The sequence below is a fragment of the Bolinopsis microptera genome, chromosome 10 (assembly GCF_026151205.1).
Source record: "Bolinopsis microptera isolate Bmic1 chromosome 10, MBARI_Bmic_1.0, whole genome shotgun sequence".
Classification (NCBI taxonomy): Eukaryota; Metazoa; Ctenophora; class Tentaculata; order Lobata; family Bolinopsidae; genus Bolinopsis; species Bolinopsis microptera.
In genome coordinates, this window is record NC_087081.1 from 13,332,115 (window position 1) to 13,359,050 (window position 26,936).

A 26,936-nucleotide genomic window follows, 5' to 3' on the forward strand; every position below is an offset into this window, starting at 1 on the left:
GTCACTAGTATTAGTATAAGTGACACTAGCTGCAGTCACTAGTATATTTAGTGACAGGACGGGAAGTTACCTGAACAGGCTCAGCGGGAGGTTTGAAGGGTTTGAACTTGTTTATTGGAGAAGTGGCGCGGTCACACTGGGCAACTGATCTGCGGGGATTGGAGTTGGAAGTTAGAAAATAGGTTGGGTTGTAAAATGTTTTATTCTGTGCAAAAAAATTGAAAACTGTGATTATCTGTATGTTGTTAAAATCTAGCTTTATTTAAATAGAAAGAAAGCTGAATTATTAGCGCTTGTTACAATGAATCTGACTAAAATAGATAAGCTCACCTCTGCCTTGATTTGGGCGGTGATCTGTTCACTGGTGACCAGGTTAGTTGTTCTATCTTGCCACGTTCCTGTTTTATAATTATATCATTACTAAAGTTGAGAAAGTTATTTTTCATCATTTTAATGTTCGCCAATATTTGTAGTGTCGGATTGATCAAATTCGATTTAGGCTTCATCAGGTTTTAAATCGTCTAGTAACAAAAGTTGTAACAAAAGTTGGGGACTGCGTTGTTTAAAACAGGGCTACTCTAAGTCATTCTCATGGCTATTCAAAATTATCAACAAATTTAATTTGAAAAGAAAAACCACAAACACCGAGCTTGCTAAAAAATTGACAAATTAAACAAATTGAAATGGTCAAATGTCACAAAACCACAGAAAACCTTGCTGAGCTTTTTGAAAATCTTGTGAACCGTTTTCTCCGAACTATGCATAACTGAAAATGCAGATATGTATGTTAAAACATTCAAATTATTCAAAGCACACGTACTGTTAGTTTAAAACATACCTACCATCCGAAATCAAAATCCTGCTTGTTCCCAAAACAGCAACATCTGCTTTACGATATAATTAACTGCAAAACAATAAGCAAATTGATATGGATGTGGACGATACCTATACTTATAGAGACTGCTAAAAATAAAATGGTCAACGAAATGTAATACGATATCAGGTGAATTTGAACCTGTTCAAATTTACAGGCCTGTAAACGAGATGATATATTATGTGTAGTGTAGAAGCACACTTTTGATCGGTCTAATTAAATAATTAATTAAACAAATCGATCTCGTTACATAATTTATTCATTCAAGAGTAAAATAACCGGTGAAAGTAAGCTAATCTTAACTTTTGTGACATTCGAAAATTCTCTCTAAAATTGTTACTGAAATCACCGTTATAAATTTCCTCAGCCTATTAGTGTCTATTTAGTGTTGCCGCCTATCAAAGTACATGTAAATGTTTATATAGTGATGCTCTGTGCTTTTATCTTTTTATCATCGAAAACATCTTAAGTTGCCGAAATTCAAATAAATTTGCCGATCAATTGTGTTTAAACCATACGAAGGTCTTTCGAATCCATCCATCGATAATATCGATGGATTCGAAAGACCTTCGTATCGGGGTGGCCAGCCACACCTGTTTTTCTAAATTACTCTGAATCTCTAAAACAACAGAAAAAAAAGATAAGAACAGTTTGATAGTTGGATCGCTTGCACTCTTGCAGGCAAAAAGCCAAATTTTTGATACTCTGACACTTGTGGTCATAGCAAAACATAATTTGTTGTGCCAATCTTCGGGGGCTAAAGCGATTCCAGAAGCAAAGTTTCGCCGCGAATCAAATGTTTACCATCCATATGGTCCAGACTCCAGATTTCAATACTGTACGGTATTTTGTTGATTGCGAGTGTCTCAATACAGTGTCCGTAAGCCGCCTAGGTTAAGAAACAGTGGTTTACGAAGGGGGAGGGGTTCAAAATGGTAAAAACTCAAAATTCGCCTTAAGTATAATTAATATAATTGGTAGACCAAAAATTATCTGAAAAAAAAATCAGCAGTAAAAGGAAAAAGGAAAGAGTTCAAAGAACTTCAAATAATGAACAAAATTTAAAGTAAATCTAAAGTTTAAAATGTGTTGTGTGCTCCTTAGCCTTTGACGGACGGACGGTTTAGCCACAGCTGGCGTAAAATGCCTCAAAACCATCTTGCCTCCTCGCATATTTTATATCAGTCATATCTAAACAATCATTATGATTGAAAATTCCTGACATGCAGAGGAGCTGACGATTTGACCAGATTTAAATAATGGACCGTTCACGTTCATCACAACACGCTTTGTTGGAGCAAGACCGCGTTTGTTTACAGTCAATAAAGTTATTGATGGCTGTAAATTTATAGACTATATTCAAAGGGAATTTGCATCTGAAAAGTTTATTGATAATCATGAATTGAGGCGATGCACGTGATGACTATAAACAAATCAGTGCCTGACACAAATACTTGAAAATGGGTCACGTGTGCGAGAATCGTCCAGTTGGTAAGTTACCGGTGCAACATCAATAGGGAATTTTATCGTGTTATGATAACAGGAAGGAGGTATTTAAATAGCAGTTATCAATAACGATCTGATTTTATGAATCATTTGTAATCCTGACCGTTCCAGAGCTTTTTGTCGTTCAGTTTGCAAAATATCTGTTTATTTTGAAATTTACTGTTTTAAGTATGAGTAGTAAAATCCAAAGAAATTTGTATCACAGAAAATTCCAAAATTGAAGTGTACCTTGTGCGATACTGTTCTGGATGCCCTCGATTTGCTCGTGTATATTACCATCTTTTGCAAAATCTACAGTGTTTATCTGCTCCAGCGACCTCATCATCAACATGGTTTCTAGAAATAGGGTAAATAATGAGTATTCCTCAATGATCAAAACTAATTCAACAACAATATCAACTCCTAAAAGAAATGACATGCAGTAAAAAGTAATGTCATTATGTAAAGGGGTGCACTTACCCGTCTCATCAATAACCCCCATACCCTGTATCTCTACCAGTATCTCAACAAGCTTCTCTTTGAAGTCGGTCACGTGATCATACATTGTGATTACCTGCATTTTAAGGAAGCTTTGAACAAAACTGAGTCAAAATTCATATTTTCTATAATATACTTTGTTGTAACTTGTATGGAAAGCATTAATACAGTCGCTAAATTTCTGGAGGAAATAAATACAAATTCAGTTAGAAATTAATTAGTTTCCTATACCTGAGTAATGACAGGGTTGTCAGGTCCAGGAGTGAGGGTGTTTCTGTAGGCAGTGGTAGGTCTCCCTGGTACCTTTACCTGTACTGCCTCTATACCACCGTCCTGGGGGGGGTGCAGGAGTGTTTAACACATACGTCTCAGAGTCTATGTAGTGCAATTTGGTTTGAAGTCTAAGTTGAGAAATTTGCCACAATGATCTCATAGTGACAATATGATGATTGATTCAAATTTGTAAATAAAATAACTTCATCAAGCAACACCTTAATTCTTTAATTCCCTTCCACACACATACCTTTAAAAGTTTAAAGATGTATCATTGTTAATGAACTTGAAGAATGGTGTATGTACAATCAATGATCACTAAGATGTAGTATTTGATGATTCAATGTTTTATTTCGACATTATAAAATATGATAAGGTGACCTTTGACTCAAAGAAAAATCTCATATTCAATTATATTAACCGATATTCATTTATCATATTAACCGATGGATTGGTGAGTAATGGTGGAGTGGTAGGAGAGTTAGAATTAACCCAAGTATCAGGGACACGAATGACTACTCCAGGATTTAAGAATGGTGGAGTGGTATATGTTGAATTGGTGGTTGGTGATGTGGGAGATAAAGATGTTGTACTACAAATGGGTGAAAGAGCGAGACTCCAGAATGACGCCGTTTTTGGAATACCCTGAAATCAGAGACTTTTTGATGAATCAATGATTGTATTTCCTTCGTTTTGTCATACAAACCAGTGGGTAAAGTACATTAAACTTCAATTTACTATCTAATTATCTTATTTATTATCTAATTAATTATCTAATTAAAACTATAACATCTACCTTCTCTTCCTCAGACTCCTGGCTGCCAATAAGAGAGGGTGTATCCAGGATCACCTCCTCCTTCAGCACCCCTGAGTCCCGTTTCTTCAGCATCTCGTTCAACTTGTGGGTCTGCTCTAGAGCATCTGATTCCATTTCAGCTACCATCTTACGGAAACTCTCCACCTGAACGAACACGTGATATAAATTTAACTATAGGTTATAGGATCACGGGATTAAAGTGGTTCAGACTCTCAGCCCAATACATACCATAATGTTTACCAATGCTCTCCGCATAAAAAAACAGGTTGAATGAAAATTTTGAATGCTCTGATCAGTGATAAATTTGTAAAGTGGATTAGAATTTCAATAGGAAGATAGTTACAGCTGTTACATCTATTCCAACTCAGACAACTTTAACCTGACTTTATGAAGGTTCTAACCTTATCCTCAAGGGAAGTTTTCTCGTGTAACCACTCATCTTTAGCTTGCATCAACTCGTTGGTCAGCTCTTCTATCTTCCACGAGTTCTGGGTATACTGGGTAGTCAGTGTGAGTCCTGGGGTTTTATGTAAGTATGTAGTGCATATTCACGTGTTGTAGTGCATATTCACGTGTTGTAGTGCATATTCACGTCTTGTAGTACATATTCACGTGTTGTAGTGCATATTCACGTGTTGTAATACATATTCACGTGTTGTAGTGCATATTCACGTGTTGTAGTACATATTCACGTGTTGTAGTAGATATTCACGTGTTGTAGTGCATATTCACGTGTTGTAGTGCATATTCACGTGTTGTAGTACATATTCACGTGTTGTAGTGCATATTCACGTGTTGTAGTACATATTCACGTGTTGTAGTACATATTCACGTGTTGTAGTGCATATTCACGTGTTGTAGTACATATTCACGTGTTGTAGTGCATATTCACGTGTTGTAGTACATATTCACGTGTTGTAGTGCATATTCACGTGTTGTAGTACATATTCACGTGTTGTAGTACATATTCACGTGTTGTAGTGCATATTCACGTGTTGTAGTACATATTCACGTGCTGTACTAGTGCATATTTTCACGTGAAGTGAAAGTACAAAACCTTCTCTCAAGCTACTGTGATCCTAATTTAATCATTATCTAATCATTGTCCTAATATAATTCTGAACCTCTTCATCGTTTCTAGCCATCTCCTCCTCTACAGCAATCCTCTTCTTCTCATACTCATCCTCAAGTTCCTTGTACTTCTTGTTCAGTGCTTCTGTTGGGTCCACTGACACTGCTGAGGTGGTCTGAAAAACACAATCTGTCAGTGATAGGTCAAGCATGTTGCATGTTAGGCATGTGGCATGTTAAGCAACAGAGACTAATGAGTCTATACTAGTAGCATATTATATAGAGGCTGCAGGAGCCTTTACATGATTAAATGAGAGTAGAGTACGTGTGGCGATGACTAGAATCCATAAAGACACTCTGTCAGTCGTCACGCTAGCGATTTAACAAATGCTACCTCTAACTTCTAGAGGAATAAAAAATATTTTATTATATTCAGTTCGCTATAAAATTCCCTATAATAAGTTGTGACATTTTGGCACTTGTCATCACTTCAAGTCTTAACTTAAAGTTAAACAATTTTATTAATGATACATATCTGCAGCAGTTGTTGCGCGATCTTTTAAGTTTTATATAGCTATTGTTTGATCGTGCCGTGAAAGAACTGTTTCATTCAATGCAGATAAATTCGTACCAACTACCAACGTATGATACAAACTGAACATGCACACACATTTTTCTAAAGAAAGTTGCGGGAACAGAAAATTATAAGCGCCGTCTTAAACTCGAATTTCCAGTTTTAATTTTTGGGGCTGTTAAGTTCGCCCAAAAATTTTAAAACAATACGTCAATTTCAAAGGTATGGGGCATGGGCACGCACAGAACTAGCACGTATTTATGGCGAATTCAACAGCAAAAAAAAAGCTGAAAGCGGAAATTGGCAAACTACACTAGTATTTTTTGTTTAAACCAGGAATACGACTTTTTTTATAAAAATGTAGCGCATTTAACAACACTGGTTTTATAAATAGTCACACTCACAATAAAAAGATCTGTCCCCATATCAAGCTTGTATATAAGCCCATCCCGAGGCCGGGTAACTTGCATTTTGCTGTCAGGAGCTATACTCGGGAGCGACATCCCACTGTCGGTACCCAATGTCTACCAATCTTACAGATTCCTTGATTAATTGACTTATAATCAGGGGAGTCTTCAGAAACGTAAAAAGAATTACCGAACAATGAAAACAGGCCATTGATCGTAAATCATCCCAGAGATTTGGATGCCAAGGGAGATTTAACTCTAAAGAGTTCTTGAATATATAAAACTGTTAACATATTTTTATCGATACAACGAAACGTGGAACCTGGCCTCGAAAGATTTTAAGAGGTTTTACAACGTTTCGTGACGATTTATCCTTCGCCGTTTTATATAACAACGTTTTTCACCCAACAATCTATGTTTTAAACGTGATTTTACATCCAAAACTAACCGTAACCTTAACTTTATTCCGATCTCTTACCCAAACCAAAAGCCTGGCTCAATCTGAAACCCAAAACCCAACCATGACTCTATTCTCATCGCCGCTAACCATCGCCGCTAACCATCGCCGCTAACCAGAAGCCAAACCGATCTCCAAACCTAATCCTTACCACAACCCTAACACAATCCTAAACCCAAACCTTAACATCATGACGTTTAAAATGACAGATGCTAAAGTGTCGAGGTAGGGTATGTACAGACTAATAGATCATATCAGAAGATATCATAATGTTCAAGTACAAACTATTACAGCGAACTGATAATATTACTCGAGCTAAGAATGCCAATCTTCAGTACTGCTCTCTCGACATGCAGTTTTTTCTTTTCCAATCTCAATGATTATAAACAGTGTTAATCATACAATTTAACAAGAAGCAAGGAAAACCAACGATAACATTAAATACATCCACTGCAAATGTGAACCACCACAAACAGAGGCACAGAGCGGACAGATCAGCAAGTTGTGAGAATATTTAAAGTTTTTAACTTGTCCCGAGTTGTAACCACACTAATTGTAAGAGCGGCAGTAAACGAGAGTTTCGGAGAGTAGATGATAAAGTATCTCTCAATCCTGCAGCTTGTGCCAGCACACGTGTGTCATCTTCTGATATCTATCTAGTTTCTGGAAGTCACATGACAGATGATGGACCGATATATTTGTCACGTGCGGGGTGTGAACCGATTAAATGCGAGCACGTGGTCGACCACAGCCAATCAAGAAGAAGCTTGCCTGAAGGTGTCATCAAGTCATCTGTAAAAGTGAATGCTTGCTATCAAGAGAGATTTGAACACTAAGTCACGTTTGAGAGTGTTAGCTGTGGTTTCGTCGAGATTTTGTTATGGCTCACCGCTCAAGAACCATTATTGAAAACGTTTTGTTGTGGCTGAAAAACCACGATTCACGACGATGAAAACCTGATTGTTACATTAAAAACGCATCAGGTAATTCGTTGCCATCGCCCTCCGCTGTTAGATTTTTTTAAAAGATGTTTTTTATTCTACTTTTTCCGAAAAGACTTTGATTATTTTTTTTTAAGAAAAGCGTTTGATAAGCTATGAAGTTGCATTTGCAGATATTAAAAATACTGCAGTTGTTGGCCAAATACCGACAAACTGCGAAAGAAGTATGCATGTTGCAGAGTTGTACCTGGCTAAAACATACGGTTCTTTGCGATAGTCAAAATTGTGCGCGACAACTAGCGCTGGATACGACAACTAGCGCTGGATGGCGACATCTAGCGCTGGATAGCGCTAGTTGTCGCCATCCAGCGCTAGTTGTCGCGTTTTGACTATCGCAAAAGAACCAAACATACTGCGTACCAAGCTAAAAAGTATTACGTACATTAGTTGACTATTTAATACATAGCTTTGTCTAAACGGCTGTTGCTATGTGATACTGAATATCTTACTATAACATATTACGTACAACATAGTTGATTATTAAATATATTGCTTTATCTTCTCTAAGAATCACATAATTATTAATGTTGAAAGCCTGCATATTATAGAATGCCAATGTAATTGGTGCACCTAAGTTTCTTTTCAGAGCTATGATTATTATCAATAATAATCAAACTATATTCAAGTTAGTTATATTAACTTAATATTAACTTAAAGCATTCACAAATAGTTATCAAAAGGTAAAATTGGGGAACAAACAATTTAAGAGTCCGGTACAATATTTAATTGGGTGTTTCATAAATAATTTCCCGATTTAAAAAACAATACAAAAATGTATAAAGGAGCAATAAATGAGTATACTTACACGTTCAGATATAGTTGCTGGTACCACCGTCTCAGGAGAGGGTTCAGGTGTAGGTGTGGGTACGGGAGTGGGCTCCACAATCGGCCTGTTTAGATAATTCATATTCAATTAATAAATTATTGATAAATTGTTTTTCAATAATTAGGAGGATGAATAGATAGATTTGTGGTTGATGCTATCTTTATTATTATCTATGGATAATTTAAATTGGCCGACTGATTTTCATTACACGTTTTTAAACATAAAAATAAGTTCATGCAAATCTTTCATTGTAACTACAGGCGAGTCTACTCCCTTGGTGTTTGTGATCATGACGACAGGTTAGATTGTATGGGTAACGACATAAACTAAAAAACTATTTTAATCTTATCTCTTAAAATGTAGCAGATAATCATGCTGTTCAGCCTACTGACTCGTGTTCGGAGCTGCAGCTCGCCACCGAGTCTGCACTGTATTTTAAATAAACATATTTTTATATTTTTATACATATTTATATATTTTTTTGAATATTTTAAATAAATATTATACGGGTACCATACGTTAAATCATTTTACTACAATTAAGTTATTCATTAACAGATCTTCATGCTAACTTACAAAAACATTTTACTTCGCTTCATCAGGAGTTTCTCGTACGAACTAAATGTTTGCAGATAAAAAGCCAAGTATTGTTCGAGTTTTAATACTTTCAACACTACTATACAACAAATAATTTGAGAACATGAACATGATGTAGTTACATTGAAAAGTTTTCTTTACCTGAAAAGAGCATTTTTCCTTGGTCGCATATACGGAATTATCAGAAATTTTCATCAGAAACAAACCAAATAGTAATGCCATTAAGATAAAATGACTTTATAATATACAGGTCATGTGACTGTTGTATTCAAGTTGTTATGACGTGATGATTTGATTAGAATTTTTCATCAAATGTGGTATTTTCTGATCACGTGACACATATCTAGCGATTAGACGATGATAACGTAAATGTAAATAGTGATGCTCAGTCATTCTTTCGAATTGCTTCTTAAAATCAGCGTCTTTTTTCTGATGTTAATCAATCTCCAAAATAAGAAGTTATCTGATTTAGCAGTATTGAGTTTAGTTAAGAACACTCAAGATAAACCAAATTTATCCGGTAACTTGCAACTTTCTTTATCTTTAGTGAATCATCATTGTGTTTCACACTTACAAGAAGCTAAAAATAGATTGTAAAGAATGTCACGTACCGTGTTGTCTCCGATAACCTGCTCTCCAGATCCTCTATCTGAAATATCAAGATAAAGTCTACTTTCAGGATGACAAGAATCAATCCCAGGTATTAATCTAGTGGTGAAACTGTGGACTAAATGGGAGGGGGAGGGGATAAAATTGTAAACCAGCATCCCCGCGCCCTTTATCAATGTCGGATCAGTATCAAGATTTTAAGTGAACAATTCTACGAGAACACCAAACTTTTCACTAACATATTATCACTGTAACTTATGAAGTTTAAAATAGCTCACCGTCTCCTCCTGTACTACGAGTTTCTCCTGTAATTCCCCAAGCTGCTGCTCAAACTCTTCGTTCTTTCGCTCCATCGTCTCCTCGAACTCGTCTTCTAGCCCTGCTCTTGCAACTGAAACACCCAGTTTAGAAATGGACAGTGAAAGTGATAGGGAGTAGGGATTTAACTCTTTAGCTACACTAAAATGTGGGAGCTGTTTAAAGATGGATAAAAATATAATTCACAATAATATCTCAAATGAAAGAAAGAGGGATATCCTTGTTTACACACTATTACAAACAGTAAATATTTCACAGAAAATGTTATCCATATCCTCATTTCTTTATTTTTCTTTTCTTACTCCATAATGATAGTTCTTCTAATCGAGCCAGCTGCAAAGATGACAAACGATCTCAGAAGACAAGCGCGAGTCCCATAATTATTCCGCTGTATTATCACTCCTTCTACACTTACTTACTAAATACTAACGATATTTACCAGTTACCTTACTAACGATATTTACCAATATGTTGAGCTTGGTAGTTGGTATGTGTCACCTAGCTACACTAATGTTCGGGCACTAATGATCCATGAGATGTCAAGCTTAGGCTGGTTTTCTGTACCATTATCACGTTGAAGCAGAGCCTGTCTCTCTCTCTCTCTCTCTCTCTCTCTCTCTCTCTCTCTCTCTCTCTCTCTCTCTCTCTCTCTCTCTCTCTCTCTCTCTCTCTCTCTCTCTCTCTCTCTCTCTCTCTCTCTCTCTCTCTCTCTCTCTCTCTCTCTCTCTCTCTCTCTCTCTCTCTCTCTCTCTCTCTCTCTCTCTCTCTCTCTCTCTCTCTCTCTCTCTCTCTCTCTCTCTCTCTCTCTCTCTCTCTCTCTCTCTCTCTCTCTCTCTCTCTCTCTCTCTCTCTCTCTCTCTCTCTCTCTCTCTCTCTCTCTCTCTCTCTCTCTCTCTCTCTCTCTCTCTCTCTCTCTCTCTCTCTCTCTCTCTCTCCTCTCTCTCTCTCTCTCTCTCTCTCTCTCTCTCTCTCTCTCTCTCTCTCTCTCTCTCTCTCTCTCTCTCTCTCTCTCTCTCTCTCTCTCTCTCTCTCTCTCTCTCTCTCTCTCTCTCTCTCTCTCTCTCTCTATCTCTCTCTCTCTCTCTCTCTCTCTCTCTCTCTCTCTCTCTCTCTCTCTCTCTCTACTCTAATAGTAACACACAGTTATTTTCACCTGTCAGGCAATGTTGAATGATAAATGTTGATATTAGCCCTGGAGACCTCAACATCCTAATTGTGCTCTTCTTTACCTCCCTACCAAATACATTCTGAAGCAAACTGGTCAGCTATCTTAGCCGAAAGTATGACCTAGCCTGTTTGATAACACTAAATGCAAGCTGGATAACACTAGACCTGGTTTTCTGTACCATTACCCCATTACCCCATTATACACAAGCGGCTACTCTCACTTCTCTCTAAGTCTCTATTCTAATAATCACACACTGTTATTTTCACTTCTCAGCCATGTTGAATGTTGATGTTATAGACCTCGCCCTCGTAGCTCTGCACTCTCGTTTACCTTCCTACCAAATGTTTTCTTGTAGCAAACTAGACAGTTTTCTTGATGATACTAAATGCAAGCTACACTAAGCTGGATAACACTAGACCTGGTTTTCTGTACCATTACCCCAATAACCCTATTAGTCATTACCCCATTATGCTTGCCTCCCCCGTCTACTCACAAGCGGCTACTCTCTAATGGTCACTAGCGGCTACTCTCACTTCTCTTTGCTATGCAGTTGTTGTTTGTGTGGCTCCTTTCACTCCCGCCAACGCTTTCTTGTAGCATACTAGTCAGCGAGTTGTCTTCCTGACTAATGAACCAGTCCGACATTTCACCAAGCTAACGATTCTCGTCGTGCACTGCAAGGGGCCCCTTTTATTTGATGTGTTTGCATTCGAATAGGGAGGTTCAACGATCAATGACCATTGTCCATAATGGTCGTTCTCGAGGAAATTCGGGCAGGTTATCGTAAAGCCTAAAGGGCTGTACCTGCAGCCGTTTTGTCCAGTTACTTTCCACTTGAAAGTTAAAGGTTTTATACTATATGCTTGTTTAATGTTTATAAATGATGTAATTTGCTCATCACAGTTGTTCTGCACCTGTCTGGGAGTCTCTTAAATAAATGACCTTAGCCCAATATTTGACCACAATTCAAGCGAAAAACGGAATTTTCTTTAAAATTAAAGATTTAAATCTATAGATTCATAAATTTAATCATACACCTTCATATCAAATGTGCTTATTCTGTTTTATGTACAAGCGTGTCAGCGAGTCTCTGTGACTAAGACAGGCCAATTTTATAAAATTGTTTAATTAACCAACACAACTACCACCATCATTCACATTTCACAGGAAGATTAGGATCACGCGGTCTGATTATTGCTCGAACCTACCCTCCATTAACAACTTCCCATTTCCACAATTCACTGTAGAATTGTTACTGTGCAACTTTGATATTAACTTTGATTTTCAATTTAATAGGAGGTGATATTGAGAAAATGACTGACAAGATTTTGATGTTTCTTGTTTTTCTTTCCTCTGTAAACCTATCGAGAACCGAGAATAAAGGTAAGAGCTTCTTAAACTTCATTTCATAAAATATAATCTTATACTTGGAGATTTTGGGTTTTGGGCATATTGAGGTGATCTGGCATAATTGAGCCAAGAAGGGCTTTCTCGGAAACAAGTTTCTCAAAAAATTCAGGCTGGTCCCCCCTGTAGCAGAAGGGTTTTTGATTAACATTTTAAAATACCATATCTTCGTCGCCCGAAACTACGTTGCAAATATAGAGTTACAAATTAAATTCTTAAAGCAAGGATTTCTAAAAATTCTGTACAAATCTCAGTGACCGCCTAACTGTTGTAAGAAACCAAACACCTTCCAATTGGTAAACAATATTGGTAAGATGTGAAATTACATTTCCCTTAAATAGTATGAATCCTTCAGATTGGGCACAGGTGGTATTCGAACAACAAATACCCTTCCAACAAGGAATAACAAAGCTTCTGGTAAAGACTGATTCGATACTGGGAAGCAATGAGGAAATAAGGTTGCAATTTGTAGAAGAGAACAACAGTCCCAGTGGGGGAATTAGGATAATGTTCTATCCAGCCGGGCTAAAGTATATCATTGGAGGTTGCACCACAGCGTGGGAAAGATTCGCAAGCGAGCCGCCAACTGAGACGGCCAAAATTTGGGAGTTTGTTCTAAATCCTCGAAGGATTAATGTCAAGTGTAACGAGAAGGAGGTTCTTGATTTTGTGTTGTCGAATATTGACTGTCCGAACTTGAATTGGGTGAGCGGAGAAACAGAACTGAAAGCTGTAATGTTTCATGATATCGACAAAGCCTCTGACTTCTTCGTCGTTAAGCAAGGTTTGCTGGAATTCGATTGTTTCTGAGTTAAATTCCACTATTTGATGGTTGATATTTTGATTTTAAACTCTGTTATGTAATTAAGAGTTGTCATTGCCAGTAACTTCTTCTTAACCAAATTGTTTTTGAATGGTAGTGTTAACAGAGCGTTTAGACTGTTGTTTTTTCGATAATCCTCTTCGTTGGATGCATTAACATGATAAAGTAAATTTTGATAAAATAAATTTTGTTTAACAATTAACATAGAGACTGTCTCAGATTGGAGTTGGACTGAAGTTAAACGGGACATGAATTTTCCTTTTGACCAAGAAACAACATCACTCCAGATCCAGACAAACTCTTTGTCTGGAAGTGGGAGTGTGATAAGAATCAAATTCTTTAACAAAAACGAAGTTGGTGAAGAGAAGCTTGTCGGCTCAATACGGATTAGTCTATCTGATGAGCCGACATATACTGTTATGAGATGTCTAAAAAGAGAAACAGAGATGAAGCCCTTTACAGAGGAGCTTCCTGCAGAGAAATACAAAATCTGGAACATCACTAGAATAGCTGACAAACTGATTGTGGAGTGCAATGGAGTGATGGTTTTAGATTTCAAGTTCTCAGATGAAAAATGTGAACTGTATGGTCCTAAATGGAAAGAATTGTGGAATCAGAAAATAACATACGCAGCTTTCATAACAGATACGTTCTCTTATGGACAGTATGGTGATACTGGTTCAGAGTATTATAAAACCACGCCAATATCAGGTTGGATTAAGATAAGATATTTTAATGAAAGTTATGTAGACAATTATTTAGTACTAATTCATTGTCATGTTAATATAGTAAAGCAATTTTTTAAACTTATGGCGCAAAATATAACCAATGTAATATAGAATTAGTTCACCAGCTCATGGCACAAACATTTGCAGGTTGGAAAGCGGTTGAACGTGCAGTGGACCTAGACCTCAACTGGAAACAAACCTACCTTGAGATCAGAACCTCAGCTTCATTGGGTAGCGACAAGAAACTATATGTCCACTTTCATGACGAAAATATGGCGTTAGCAGGAGCAGTGGTGATAACGTTCAGTTCCCCGATAAGGTATCACATAGGATGGTGCAAAAGTAACACATTTTCAAGTGCCATACCACCAGGACCTGAGCAAACCTGGACCCTGATCAGAACTCTAGCAGGCGTGAAGATGCTGTGCAATGATACCGAGGTCCTGGACTTTGAGGTATCTGGTGGTACTTGTGGTGTGACTACAACTTGGGAAGATTATTGGAGTAAGAATGTCAAGAAAATGGTTTTTACGCAAAGTGATACAGCATCGACCTATTATAGGATAAAGCTGAAGCCAGGTATGTTTTATTTTTCAAATTTTGGAAAATTTCTCGAGAAGGTGAATATTTTGGGTGAATATTTCAGGCTTAATTTAAGGATGAACAATTATTTTTCTTTAAAAACAGTGCTATATTAATCTTCCTGTTCAGTTGATGGAGGATACAAAATGTATCGGAAAAATTTGAAATAAACTGAAAACATTTTATGGCATACTATAATAGTTGTATAATGTATAAGTTGTATAAGTTGTATAAGTTGTATAAGTTGTATAAGTTGTATAAGTTGTATAAGTTGCTTCATAAGTTGTTATTTATAAATAAATTTAATGTCTTCAGTTAGTCTTGAGTTGGTCTCCGCTAGTCAAAGTAGTGAACATAACAGTGGCAGTGCCGCAGACAAGGCCATCGATGGTAATACTAATGGCAACATGAACAATGGGGACGGGTAAGTTAATATCCAAGTCTTTGCTTCTTGTTGGGCAAAGGAAAACAAATCAGTAAACAGACCACAGCCCGGGATTTAAGATAGTAATCTGAATACATTCAGCATTTAGGCAATGAAAATACAAAAATATATATCCTAAGATCATGTACGCACACGGCTGAAAACACTGGAAACACTGATAACGAATTGTGGTGGATGGCTGAATTTAGAGAGGCTACAGTGACCAAGGTCGTTCTACACAACAGGATCGACTGCTGCTCAGAAAGGATCGATGACAATATGGTTAGACTACTGAAACTTTTTTATCTTCTTAGAATAAACATTCCAAAATAATGAGATAATACGAATGGTTCAACGTTATTTAGATCTTAAACAATTTTACAGTCCATGATATTGTTTCTGCGTCATTAGTGAACGTCGCATTATATAGTGAGGAAACAATAAAATGCCAATGTGCGAAAAGTATTTGATTTATTCCAACGACATTCTAATCATTGTCAAATGTGTCCATTAAACTTACCTGATGCCGAATTTCATCTCTGCAGGTTTACATTGGGAACGGGTACTGTAATAAAGTCGTGTACGTAGTAGGGCAGAGTATTTACGAGCTCATCTGTGAAGGAGCTTTGACAGGAACGAGTGTCAAAGTAATGAAGAATAGCGGTGTGCTGACTCTTTGTGAGGTTGAGGTTTTTGGAGTCCCAACGCCTCCAGGTGATGCACATTTTATGATAAACTTTAATATTTTTAACAAAGAAGTTTTCAGAGTATCATTATATGGACTATCACGTGACTTAGTTGAACACGTTTTCTATATGGATCTGACAAACAAGCCAACCTCTTACTAGTAACTCTGACCCCACCCTAACCCTAACCCAATCCCAAACTCAAGCATGAAAACAAAGTCAGGGTTAGGGGGATTCGAAGCCAGCGTCCAAAAATGCAATGATTTAAGCTAATTTCAAATAGCAAAGATCCTTTTAAAAAGTGCCAGTGTAGAGCGATTTAAATTTAGCATGTTCTTCGTGATAATGTACTATATTAAATAATAAGCTACCTAACTATCAGTTAACTAGCCTCCTGATAAAATGTGTTCCTCGTAAAAACTCGCACACACTAGATTGCTATAATAATCTTCCTGTTTAGTTGATGGAGGATACAGTGCCTTTGGAGAGTGGTCTGGGTGCTCTGCTGAATGTGACGGAGGAACACAAACCAGAACCAGACAATGTAACAACCCTGCTCCCGCTAATGGTGGTAACGAATGTGCAGGAGTAAACTCAGAAACTCAAAATTGTAACACAGAATCTTGCCCAGGTGGTTATATAATATTATGTCATTAAAGGGTATCTACACGTTTTTAGGATAGACACTGGTTTATTTTAATATTTTTTTATTCAATACTTGGCTTGTTTAATTTTAAGGAGGAACAATCTTTTCTTTTTTTTAACAGTGCTATAATAATCTTCCTGTTTAGTTGATGGAGGATACAGTGCCTTTGGGGAGTGGTCTGGGTGCTCTGCTGAATGTGACGGGGGAACACAAACCAGAACCAGACAATGTAACAACCCTGCTCCCGCTAATGGTGGTAACGAATGTGAAGGAGTAAACTCAGTAACTCAAAATTGTAACACAGAATCTTGCCCAGGTGGTTATATAATATTATGTCATTAAAGGGTATCTACATGTTTTTAGGATAGACACTGGTTTATTTTATTATTTTTTAATTCAATACTTGGCTTGTTTAATTTTAAGGATGAATAATCTTTTCTTTTTTTAACAGTGCCATAATAATCTTCCTGTTTAGTTAATGGAGGATACAGTGCCTTTGGGGAGTGGTCTGGGTGCTCTGCTGAATGTGATGGAGGAACACAAACCAGAACCAGACAATGTAACAACCCTGCTCCCGCTAACGGTGGTAACGAATGTGAAGGAGTAAACTCAGTAACTCAAAATTGTAACACAGAATCTTGCCCAGGTGGTTATATAATATTATGTCATTAAAGGGTATCTACATGTTTTTAGGATAGACACTGGTTTATTTTATTATTTTTTAATTCAATACTTGGCTTGTTTAATTTTAAGGATGAATAATCTTTTCTTTTTTTAAGAGTGCTATAATAATCTTCCTGTTCAGTTGATGGAGGATACAGTGCCTTTGGGGACTGGTCTGGGTGCTCTGCTGAATGTGATGGAGGAACACAAACCAGAACCAGACAATGTAACAACCCTGCTCCCGCTAATGGTGGTAACGAATGTGAAGGAGCAAACTCAGTAACTCAAAATTGTAACCCAGAATCTTGCTCTAGCTCAGGTGGTTACATATGTCATTAAAGGGTATCTACATGTTTTTAGGATATATACTGGAATATTATACTGGTTTATTTTAGTAAACATTTTAATTCAATACTTTGGTATCGACGTAGTGGATGGTTGAGCTGGTTTCAAGCTCGCGTTTTACTCGATCCCCCCTATAAGTATAACCACATAAGCCAAATTTGGTCAAATTAGGACCGGACAAACAACAGCAGGACAAATTGGGGCCGAAAACAACCACTGGTTAAACTTAAATACAACAAAACCACGATCCATAACCGATCACAATTTTACTAAAAACCATTTCAGCGCCACAACAATGCTCCACTCCGGATATACCTCACCTCAGCTACCCTCCCCCAGACGCAGCCACTTATCCTCAAGGAACTGAGCTGACCCTGCAGTGTGCGGCGGCCGGTCACGTGATCATGGGAACGCGCACGATCACGTGCCAGAACGACGGACAGTGGTCTAGTCAGCTTGCTACCTGCTCTACCACAGGTTGGTTTATTAACCATTATCTGAGAAAATTAACCACTATCTGTTTCTGTTAACCACGGTTATCGGAGATCTGCGTTTCAAGTGACCACGACGGGACCAAGACATTTGACTTTGTATTTCGATAATCAAAATAACGAGTCTAACACAGTTTAAGTAAAGATTTAGAGGCACAATGAATGAGGGAACATTCCTTGTGTGATCTAATATAGTAATATCTACTGATTAGTTTTAGACAGTTTAACTTAATCCTACTTCCAGTTTGATATATTTACAACTAATTTTTTAAATGTCATGTGACCTGTCACGCACCCCCACGAATAGAATAATTACAGGTGAATTGTGCGTATCCTAAAATCACCATGGTATCTTTTAACTTTTTAATGAGTTTCCAGACGTTGTTGCTGGTAGGGGAAAGAAATCGAGTGTTCCTGATTCTCTGCTTTGTTGGTTTAAAGACTAGCAGTTTAACGTGTTTAACATGTTAAATTAACATATGTTTAACATGTTAAATTGTCACTTCTAAAGTTTGCTTCACACATTATCCTTCACAAAGTAGTAACACCAGGTAACACTGTAACGAAGATCATACATTAAGACAACCGGGAAACCCATACTATTTAAGGCATTCTTATTGCTCAGTAAATAAAATATAAAACAAAATAAATTAATGTTTTCTTGCGTAAATTTCTATTGATCCCGTTTGATGCGACAAGGAAAGGAATAATTCCTTTCCTGATAAGAGCCTTTTCCTTGTCTCATATAACGGGATCAATAGAAATTTATCCAAGAAAAAATTAATTCAACTATGCGACTCAAAAATAATATTCCAATCCGGATTTTACAAAATAGATTAAATTATAAAATATAAAAAGAGAACAAACACTAACTTCTTAAAGTCTCAGCTGTTCGTTCTGCAGCCTTCTCTCTCTCCTCACTCATCTTGTTCTGTAAGTCCGCTATAAGGTCCTCTGCAGCCTGGCAGATAAGTATTTATTAATTTAATTAATATTTTCCAATTTTGATTTGGCGTATTTTTATGAAGGACACTTTCTTTAAATTGTTTAAAAAATTCTTACTCATACGCTATAATTAAAAAGTCAAACTGAACAGATAACTAAAAATTGCGCAGTATGACTTGCATGTAACTTCTTTTTTTTAACCCATATAATACCAACAACTCTAAACGTTCGAATTTTTTGATGAAATTTTGTTTCCTAAGCACTGAGGTACCAACTCCGACGGTGCAATAATTATTTTGAAAAAATTTATATTTTTTATAGCTTTTTCGACCCGTACTTTTAAAAGTTCATTGTTGGAGCTTGCTTTTTTGGAACATTGCATCGTACTTTTAAAAGTACATCATATTTGAATGATGTACTTTTAAAAGTACGGGTTTAATAAATAATGTACTTTTAAAAGTACGGGTTTAATGAATAGTGTACTTCTGGAGGTACGTTACTTAATTAAACAGAGGCTGAGACAATTCTAGAGGAGGCTGAGACAATTCTAGAGGAACAGAAGAGAGTAGCAGAAGCTGAGCGTATTCTAGAGGAACAGAAGAGAGTAGCAGAAGCTGAGAGAGTTCTAGAGGAACAGAAGAGAGTAGCAGAAGCTGAGAGAGTTCTAGAGGAGCAGAAGAGAGTAGCAGAAGCTGAGCGTATTCTAGAGGAACAGAAGAGAGTAGCAGAAGCTGAGAGAGTTCTAGAGGAACAGAAGAGAGTAGCAGAAGCTGAGAGAGTTCTAGAGGAGCAGAAGAGAGTAGCAGAAGCTGAGAGAGTTCTAGAGGAACAGAAGAGAGTAGCAGAGGTGGAGAGAATTCTAGAGGAACAGACGAGAGTAGCAGAAGCTGAGAGAGTTATAGAGGAACAGAAGAGAGTAGCAGAAGCTGAGAGAGTTCTAGACTCTAGAGGAACAGAAGAGAGTAGCATAAGCTGAGAGAGTTCTAGAGGAGCAGAAGAGAGTAGCAGAAGCTGAGCGTATTCTAGAGGAACAGAAGAGAGTAGCAGAGGTGGAGAGAATTCTACAGGAACAGACGAGAGTAGCAGAAGCTGAGAGAGTTCTAGAGGAGCAGAAGAGAGTAGCAGAAGCTGAGCGTATTCTAGAGGAACAGAAGAGAGTAGCAGAGGTGGAGAGAATTCTAGAGAAACAGACGAGAGTAGCAGAAGCTGAGAGAGTTCTAGAGGAACAGAAGAGAGTAGCAGAAGCTGAGCGTATTCTAGAGGAACAGAAGAGAGTAGCAGAGGTGGAGAGAATTCTAGAGAAACAGACGAGAGTAGCAGAAGCTGAGAGAGTTCTAGAGGAGCAGAAGAGAGTAGCAGAAGCTGAGAGAGTTCTAGAGGAACAGAAGAGAGTAGCAGAAGCTGAGAGAGTTCTAGAGGAACAGAAGAGAGTAGCAGAAGCTGAGAGAGTTCTAGAGGAACAGAAGAGAGTAGCAGAAGCTGAGAGTGTTCTAGAGGAACAGAAGAGAGTAGCATAAGCTGAGAGAGTTCTAGAGAAACAGAAGAGAGTAGCAGAGGTGGAGAGAATTCTAGAGAAACAGACGAGAGTAGCAGAAGCTGAGAGAGTTCTAGAGGAGCAGAAGAGAGTAGCAGAAGCTGAGCGTATTCTAGAGGAACAAAAGAGAGTAGCAGAAGCTGAGAGAGTTCTAGAGGAACAGAAGAGAGTAGCAGAAGCTGAGAGAGTTCTAGAGGAGCAGAAGAGAGTAGCAGAAGCTGAGCGTATTCTAGAGGAACAGAAGAGAGTAGCAGAAGCTGAGAGAATTCTAGAGAAACAGACGAGAGTAGCAGAAGCTGAGAGAGTTCTAGAGGAGCAGAAGAGAGTAGCAGAAGCTGAGCGTATTCTAGAGGAACAGAAGAGAGTAGCAGAAGCTGAGAGAGTTCTAGAGGAGCAGAAGAGAGTAGCAGAAGCTGAGCGTATTCTAGAGGAACAGAAGAGAGTAGCAGAGGTGGAGAGAATTCTAGAGAAACAGACGAGAGTAGCAGAAGCTGAGAGAGTTCTAGAGGAGCAGAAGAGAGTAGCAGAAGCTGAGCGTATTCTAGAGGAACAGAAGAGAGTAGCAGAAGCTGAGAGAGTTCTAGAGGAACAGAAGAGAGTAGCAGAAGCTGAGAGAGTTCTAGAGGAACAGAAGAGAGTAGCAGAAGCTGAGAGAGTTCTAGAGGAACAGAAGAGAGTAGCAGAGGTGGAGAGAATTCTAGAGGAACAGACGAGAGTAGCAGAAGCTGAGAGAGTTATAGAGGAACAGAAGAGAGTAGCAGAAGCTGAGAGAGTTCTAGACTCTAGAGGAACAGAAGAGAGTAGCATAAGCTGAGAGAGTTCTAGAGGAGCAGAAGAGAGTAGCAGAAGCTGAGCGTATTCTAGAGGAACAGAAGAGAGTAGCAGAGGTGGAGAGAATTCTAGAGGAACAGACGAGAGTAGCAGAAGCTGAGAGAGTTCTAGAGGAGCAGAAGAGAGTAGCAGAAGCTGAGCGTATTCTAGAGGAACAGAAGAGAGTAGCAGAGGTGGAGAGAATTCTAGAGAAACAGACGAGAGTAGCAGAAGCTGAGAGAGTTCTAGAGGAACAGAAGAGAGTAGCAGAAGCTGAGCGTATTCTAGAGGAACAGAAGAGAGTAGCAGAGGTGGAGAGAATTCTAGAGAAACAGACGAGAGTAGCAGAAGCTGAGAGAGTTCTAAAGGAGCAGAAGAGAGTAGCAGAAGCTGAGAGAGTTCTAGAGGAACAAAAGAGAGTAGCAGAAGCTGAGAGAGTTCTAGAGGAACAGAAGAGAGTAGCAGAAGCTGAGAGAGTTCTAGAGGAGCAGAAGAGAGTAGCAGAAGCTGAGCGTATTCTAGAGGAACAGAAGAGAGTAGCAGAGGTGGAGAGAATTCTAGAGGAACAGAAGAGAGTAGCAGAAGCTGAGAGAGTTCTAGAGGAGCAGAAGAGAGTAGCAGAAGCTGAGCGTATTCTAGAGGAACAGAAGAGAGTAGCAGAGGTGGAGAGAATTCTAGAGGAGCAGAAGAGAGTAGCAGAAGCTGAGAGAGTTCTAGAGAAACAGACGAAAGTAGCAGAAGCTGAGAGAGTTCTAGAGGAACAGAAGAGAGTAGCAGAAGCTGAGCGTATTCTAGAGGAACAGAAGAGAGTAGCAGAAGCTGAGAGAGTTCTTGAGGAGCAGGAGAGAGTAGCAGAAGCTGAGAGAGTTCTAGAGGAGCAGAAGAGAGTAGCAGAGGTGGAGAGAATTCTAGAGGAACAGAACAACTCAGCTGAGGAAATGCATAGACAACAAGGAAAGGAATCTTATGTTGGAACAGCAGATTGCTGAATGCTGATGGCACACAATCATGTCAGTATTTAATAGTTAACATACATCGGAATTCGGAAACCAGTTACAAGATCTAGGATTGTTAACACTAAGCGGGGGGGGGGGGGGGGGTGGGGGTGGGGGATCAGGTACCAAGTGCCGTACGTGACGTCGACTAAGTGCAACTTTGGAATTTACAAAAAAGACCCACCCACCCCCTTCGCGGTACTAACTTTTTTTTTCGGATAATATTTAGGACACCCACCCCTTTTGCGGTACTAACTGTTGAGAAATCACGGTACTGACTGTGTTTTGGTATATAAAATAAGATACAAATTGCTTTAAACAGCTCATTAAACATTGGGAAATGGACAAAGTCTACCCACTATTTAATAGGGATTTTGTTTTCAATGCAGTCGAATTAAATAAAAAGTTACAAAAAAAGGAAACAAAATAAAAAAACCCAAAAAAAAGGGAAAAAACCTCAAAACCCAAAAAAAAACCCATTCCCAAAATTGTAATTTGAGGTAAAATGGATTTTTTGGGGTTGGACACCCCCTTAGTACCTTGTACTAACGGATTTTTTGGGAAATGAGCAGCAGACCCACCACTTAGTACAAAAGTACTAACTGTGTTTTGGAAGAAAATATGACCCACCCCCCCGCATTAAGTAAAAGTATATTGAAGGCCGCTCTGGAAGACGTGGAATAACCGGGTGAAAACGTGGATCCTTCAAGATCGACTAAATCCCAGAAGTCACAACAGAAAGTTTTTTGTTGTGTCTTCCGTTCTGATTCAGAACAATTTACCTGCCATTACAGTCTTACCGACGTTAATCATGCCAGCACACATTGTGTAGTCTATATAAATTATAAACCTGTACTTTTAAAAGTACATTTTTCGTGAAACCTGTCCTTTTAAAAGTACAATATTCGAAGATAATGCACTTTTAAAAGTACGTACTTTTAAAAGTACATCATTGTCTAGAATGATGTACTTTTGAAAGTACACCCAATTAACATCTCAATTAGAGGCAATTAATGATTTTTATGTCGCCCCACATTATTGCATATTTATTGCACAATCGTTTAGGCAATATTAAAAAAACAAATTTGGGATCCATCAAAGTTGGAGAATTGGCTGGTGGTACCGAGAATTTACCATTTTTCAAAGTACCATTTTTGACCACCTTTGCCAACATCCTATAAATTTCTTGCTTTTTTTAACCATCTGGCCAGGGTGTTAAAATCATCAGCAGACCTTTTCTAACCTAATGCAAAAAACTGTATCAAAAAATATTTGTCACGAGACAAGTTAGGTCACTGTTTATGAACCGTACTTTTAAAAGTACCGTGGAAGAATATGGGTTAAAGGGGGGGGGTTCACCCGGATTTTTTGTGAAACTTGGTTTCGAGATAGACCAACAAAATAGGACCGGTGACCGAACTTTTGAGGGGGTCCCGGACCCCAACCGCCAAACGGTGCCCGGGGGCAGCCACGCCCATATTTGGTCCAAGTTAGGCCCAATTTAGCCAAATACCCTGAAAATGCCCAAAACCCAGATTTTAGGTGCTCTACATGTAGCTAGTGGTCCCCTGAACTCGTATATGAATTTTCATCAAGATTGGACAAAAAATGGCTGAGTTATGAGCCAAAAAACATATAACCATATTTGGGCATACGCACCTAATTTGATCGATTTTGGCCTATAAATTGGTCGAATATCAATATTTTTGAATGAAACCAACTTTATATGAAAGGTAAGCCTAACCTACACATTCTCTATGATTATCAGCTCAATATCTACCTAATTGTGGATTCTGTGTTAAAATAATCGCAAAAAATGAACAAAATTGCCCATATCTCAGTTCGCAATATTTGCGAAACTGACTTCGCTCAAAACAGTAGAACTCAATGGGGTTTCAATATTTTTTTATGAAATTTTCAGAATCAACTTAGTAGAATTGCCTCTTGATGAAATTTCATATACTAGTTCAGAGGATCACTAGCTACAAGTAGAGCGCCTAAATCTGGGTTTTGGGCATGTTCAGATGTTCAGGGTATTAAGCTAAATTGGGCCTAACTTGGACCAAATATGGGCGTGGCAGCCCGCGGGCACCGTTTGGCGGTTGGGGTCCGGGACCCGCTCAAAAGTTCGGTCACCGGTCTTAGTTTGTTGGTCAACTGGCTATCTCAAAACCAAGTTTCACAAAAAAATCAGGGTGAACCCTGTTATGCATGACTTGTTTAACGTTAATAAATCAAATTTCAAATACAAATCATCTACAATTAATGATAATTTGCGTTTTATTTCTTTAAAGTTTAAATACAAAAGTTACTCACGGAAGATTCGTGACTATCTTGTACAGTTTTAGAGTTGGTTTTCCGGACGGTGAATTCAAGTTGACCAACGTGTAACTTTAGCTCAGCGTTTTCCTGCAATGTGAAATAGTGAAATTTCAGTGAAATAGTGAAATTTTAGACAAACTATAGTTTGAACTGCTAGTGAAATTAAAGGTAATCTAGCTAACGGTAATAACAGCCAGGTAGCGCAGTTGGTTAAAACGCCAGCTTTGCAATCGTGAGGTTGCGAGATCGAATCCCACGCTCATCCCTGCCTGGTCGTGGGGTGAGCGTCGTTGACGTTCAGCTAAGGATCCTGAGTGGTCTATGCAGCCCCCCTGTCTACTCAGCCGAAAACTCGAGAAATCGGGCGTGAGGGTTAAAATTAAATGAGGAGCTGCACATTGCAGCAAAGTCTCGGGCGAAGAAAGAATGGTACACACTACCTTAACCGTCACTTGCCAAAACAAATTCTTCGGCTTCCTGCAATTGGCTGGTTGCACTTGTGTAACAATGTGGCTGTTGGAATACTCCGAAGTAAAATAAGTATCTTGATTAAAAAAAAGCTAAATAGATAAACTTAATTGTTTGATGATACAATAATCAACACTACGAAAGTAAAGTTGAGCAGTATAAAATCTGTAGAGATCAGAGTGTGAATTTAAGGTACTTCAGCAGGGAACCATACAGGTATTTCCCAAACCGAAGATTATTGAAATTACTTCATGATCAGCCCTCAGTTTTCCAAATGTAAGTACAGTCGGCCTTGTTTCTGTCCTCATTCATGATAGTTAAAAAATGTTGACAAATTTAGGTCAACCCAAAGTTTTGCGGCCATTAGTATGTCTGACCTTTAGTTTTTTCCGAAGAGTAAAACGGTGGTATATAAAGATATAAGGTTACTAACGAGGAAAGCTTACCCCAAAAACAAAATTGAAGAAATCGACAGAGGTCGCACAACTATAACAGATAACTAAAGAAGTAACAAGTTGAAAGCTAAAAAAGTAAAAAGCAGATTTCATAAGTACAATGCTGTATTCTCAATACTGTCTGGCGCAGCTACTCAGACATTACCAAGCAGGCTATTAAAATAATAGCCACAAGTTTTAATGAAGCAACTAAAGACAATAATTGTAAAACTTTAATTGAAACACTGTAACAGAGTGATGATATCAAGATATAATACTTGACGGGGGTCAAGATATTAAAACCCTAAACGTAATAACAATACATACCTTTTAAACTGCAGTTATATGCGCTCTTTTTACGTAAACTGAATTCTCCGATCATAAATTCTGCTCCGAAGGCGAGCAAATGACACAATTACAACAGATAAAGTTAAATTACTTGTAACCTACTAAGTAACTCAAAATAATAAGTAACTCAAAATTTCCACTAAAATCCAGTCACCGTTGACAAAGCAAAGACGTTACGTCTGCACCAGTTCGTAATATGCAGAAGTTTGTATTTGATATGCTTAATATGCTGCACACGTCTAACATATTATGAAGCGCATAATAATCCATTAAAAAGAGTTTGGTCTAATGTAGATTCTACTTAGCATAAATGCACCGTGTTGCAGTCAACACAGTTAAAATTGCTCAAAAGAGCTTAAAATTTTAGAGTTCGAAGCGTATTATTATAGCTGTTGCATGCTAAGCAGTGTACTGGCGTTGTAAAACTGGCATAAATTAAATGTGACGAATGAACGAAGAGACTGTAACAGTAACGGATCGATGCACGAGATACAAGAATACAAAAGAGCTGTTCATGAACACAATTATTGGTCATTTATTATGGGAACATTTGTCTTCATTTCTTGCTACAGTTTAGCGTGGAGGTAGTTAACTAGTTTGGGTACAAATTTCAACATTTTAACAATTTGAACAAGCTCTAAAGTTTTAATAATCAAACAAGCGGTGCTCTCCGAGTGTGTCAAAGAAATAATGAATTTCCAAAACAATTAATTTGTTAAAGTGGGAGAGAGGTCAATGAAGAGCCGCCTTTTGCTAGATCAGATGCAGTATGCATTGATACAAATATGAGACCAGCTGTGAGAAGTAGAAATTTAGATTTTAAAAGTTTTCAAACTGGTTTCATTGCCTATTCGATTTTGAATGGCTTTGAGATAGTGGCAGATCATGGTTTTCTACTTTTTGTTGGGGTTTTCAACAATTGAACCTTACTTTTATCCTATTTTTTAAAGATGCCGCCTACCACACCCTGTATGCATGACTTACCACACGCAAAGCGAGGTCCTTTGTCTCCCAGCATCTTATCGGCCATGTGAGAGGAAACCAGGACTAGTCAGTAGTCACTCGCTGACAAGCAAGCCCTTTCAACTACTTGTTTAACAAGGCTAGTGTCTTCCTATAAGCTATTGGTGACCACCATATTGGGCCAAACAGATTCTGGCTTACCTCAACAGGCTACCGGGGGGGGGAGCTGGTACATGTGTTCTTAGAATCAGTTAATCAGGCTACCGGGGGGGGGGGAGCTGGTACATGTGTTCTTAGAATCAGTTAATCAGGCTACCGGGGAGGGAGAGCTGGTGCATGTGTTCTTAG

The 26,936-nt window shown here is 38.2% G+C and overlaps 1 protein-coding gene across 6 annotated transcripts in view; it reads right to left on the reverse strand.

Moving 5' to 3' along the window:
- LOC134821821 (girdin-like) overlaps nt 1–26,936 on the reverse strand; it is a 54,664-nt gene that overhangs the window by 4,443 nt on the left and 23,285 nt on the right. For 3 of the 6 annotated variants that reach the window (XM_063832612.1, XM_063832610.1, XM_063832611.1), the window contains exons 11-25: nt 24,370–24,462; nt 18,643–18,730; nt 9,767–9,879; nt 9,491–9,528; nt 8,263–8,347; nt 5,072–5,194; nt 4,349–4,435; nt 3,927–4,091; nt 3,575–3,775; nt 3,089–3,190; nt 2,840–2,933; nt 2,609–2,716; nt 714–766; nt 331–398; nt 71–149 (exon numbers count right to left, since the gene is read on the reverse strand). In XM_063832612.1, the coding sequence (XP_063688682.1) occupies nt 71–149; nt 331–398; nt 714–766; nt 2,609–2,716; nt 2,840–2,933; nt 3,089–3,190; nt 3,575–3,775; nt 3,927–4,091; nt 4,349–4,435; nt 5,072–5,194; nt 8,263–8,347; nt 9,491–9,528; nt 9,767–9,879; nt 18,643–18,730; nt 24,370–24,462 (1,497 nt within the window). The remainder of the gene's footprint in view (nt 1–70; nt 150–330; nt 399–713; nt 767–2,608; nt 2,717–2,839; nt 2,934–3,088; nt 3,191–3,574; nt 3,776–3,926; nt 4,092–4,348; nt 4,436–5,071; nt 5,195–8,262; nt 8,348–9,490; nt 9,529–9,766; nt 9,880–18,642; nt 18,731–24,369; nt 24,463–26,936) is intronic. The other 3 variants (XM_063832615.1, XM_063832614.1, XM_063832613.1) reach the window with 1 other exon arrangement.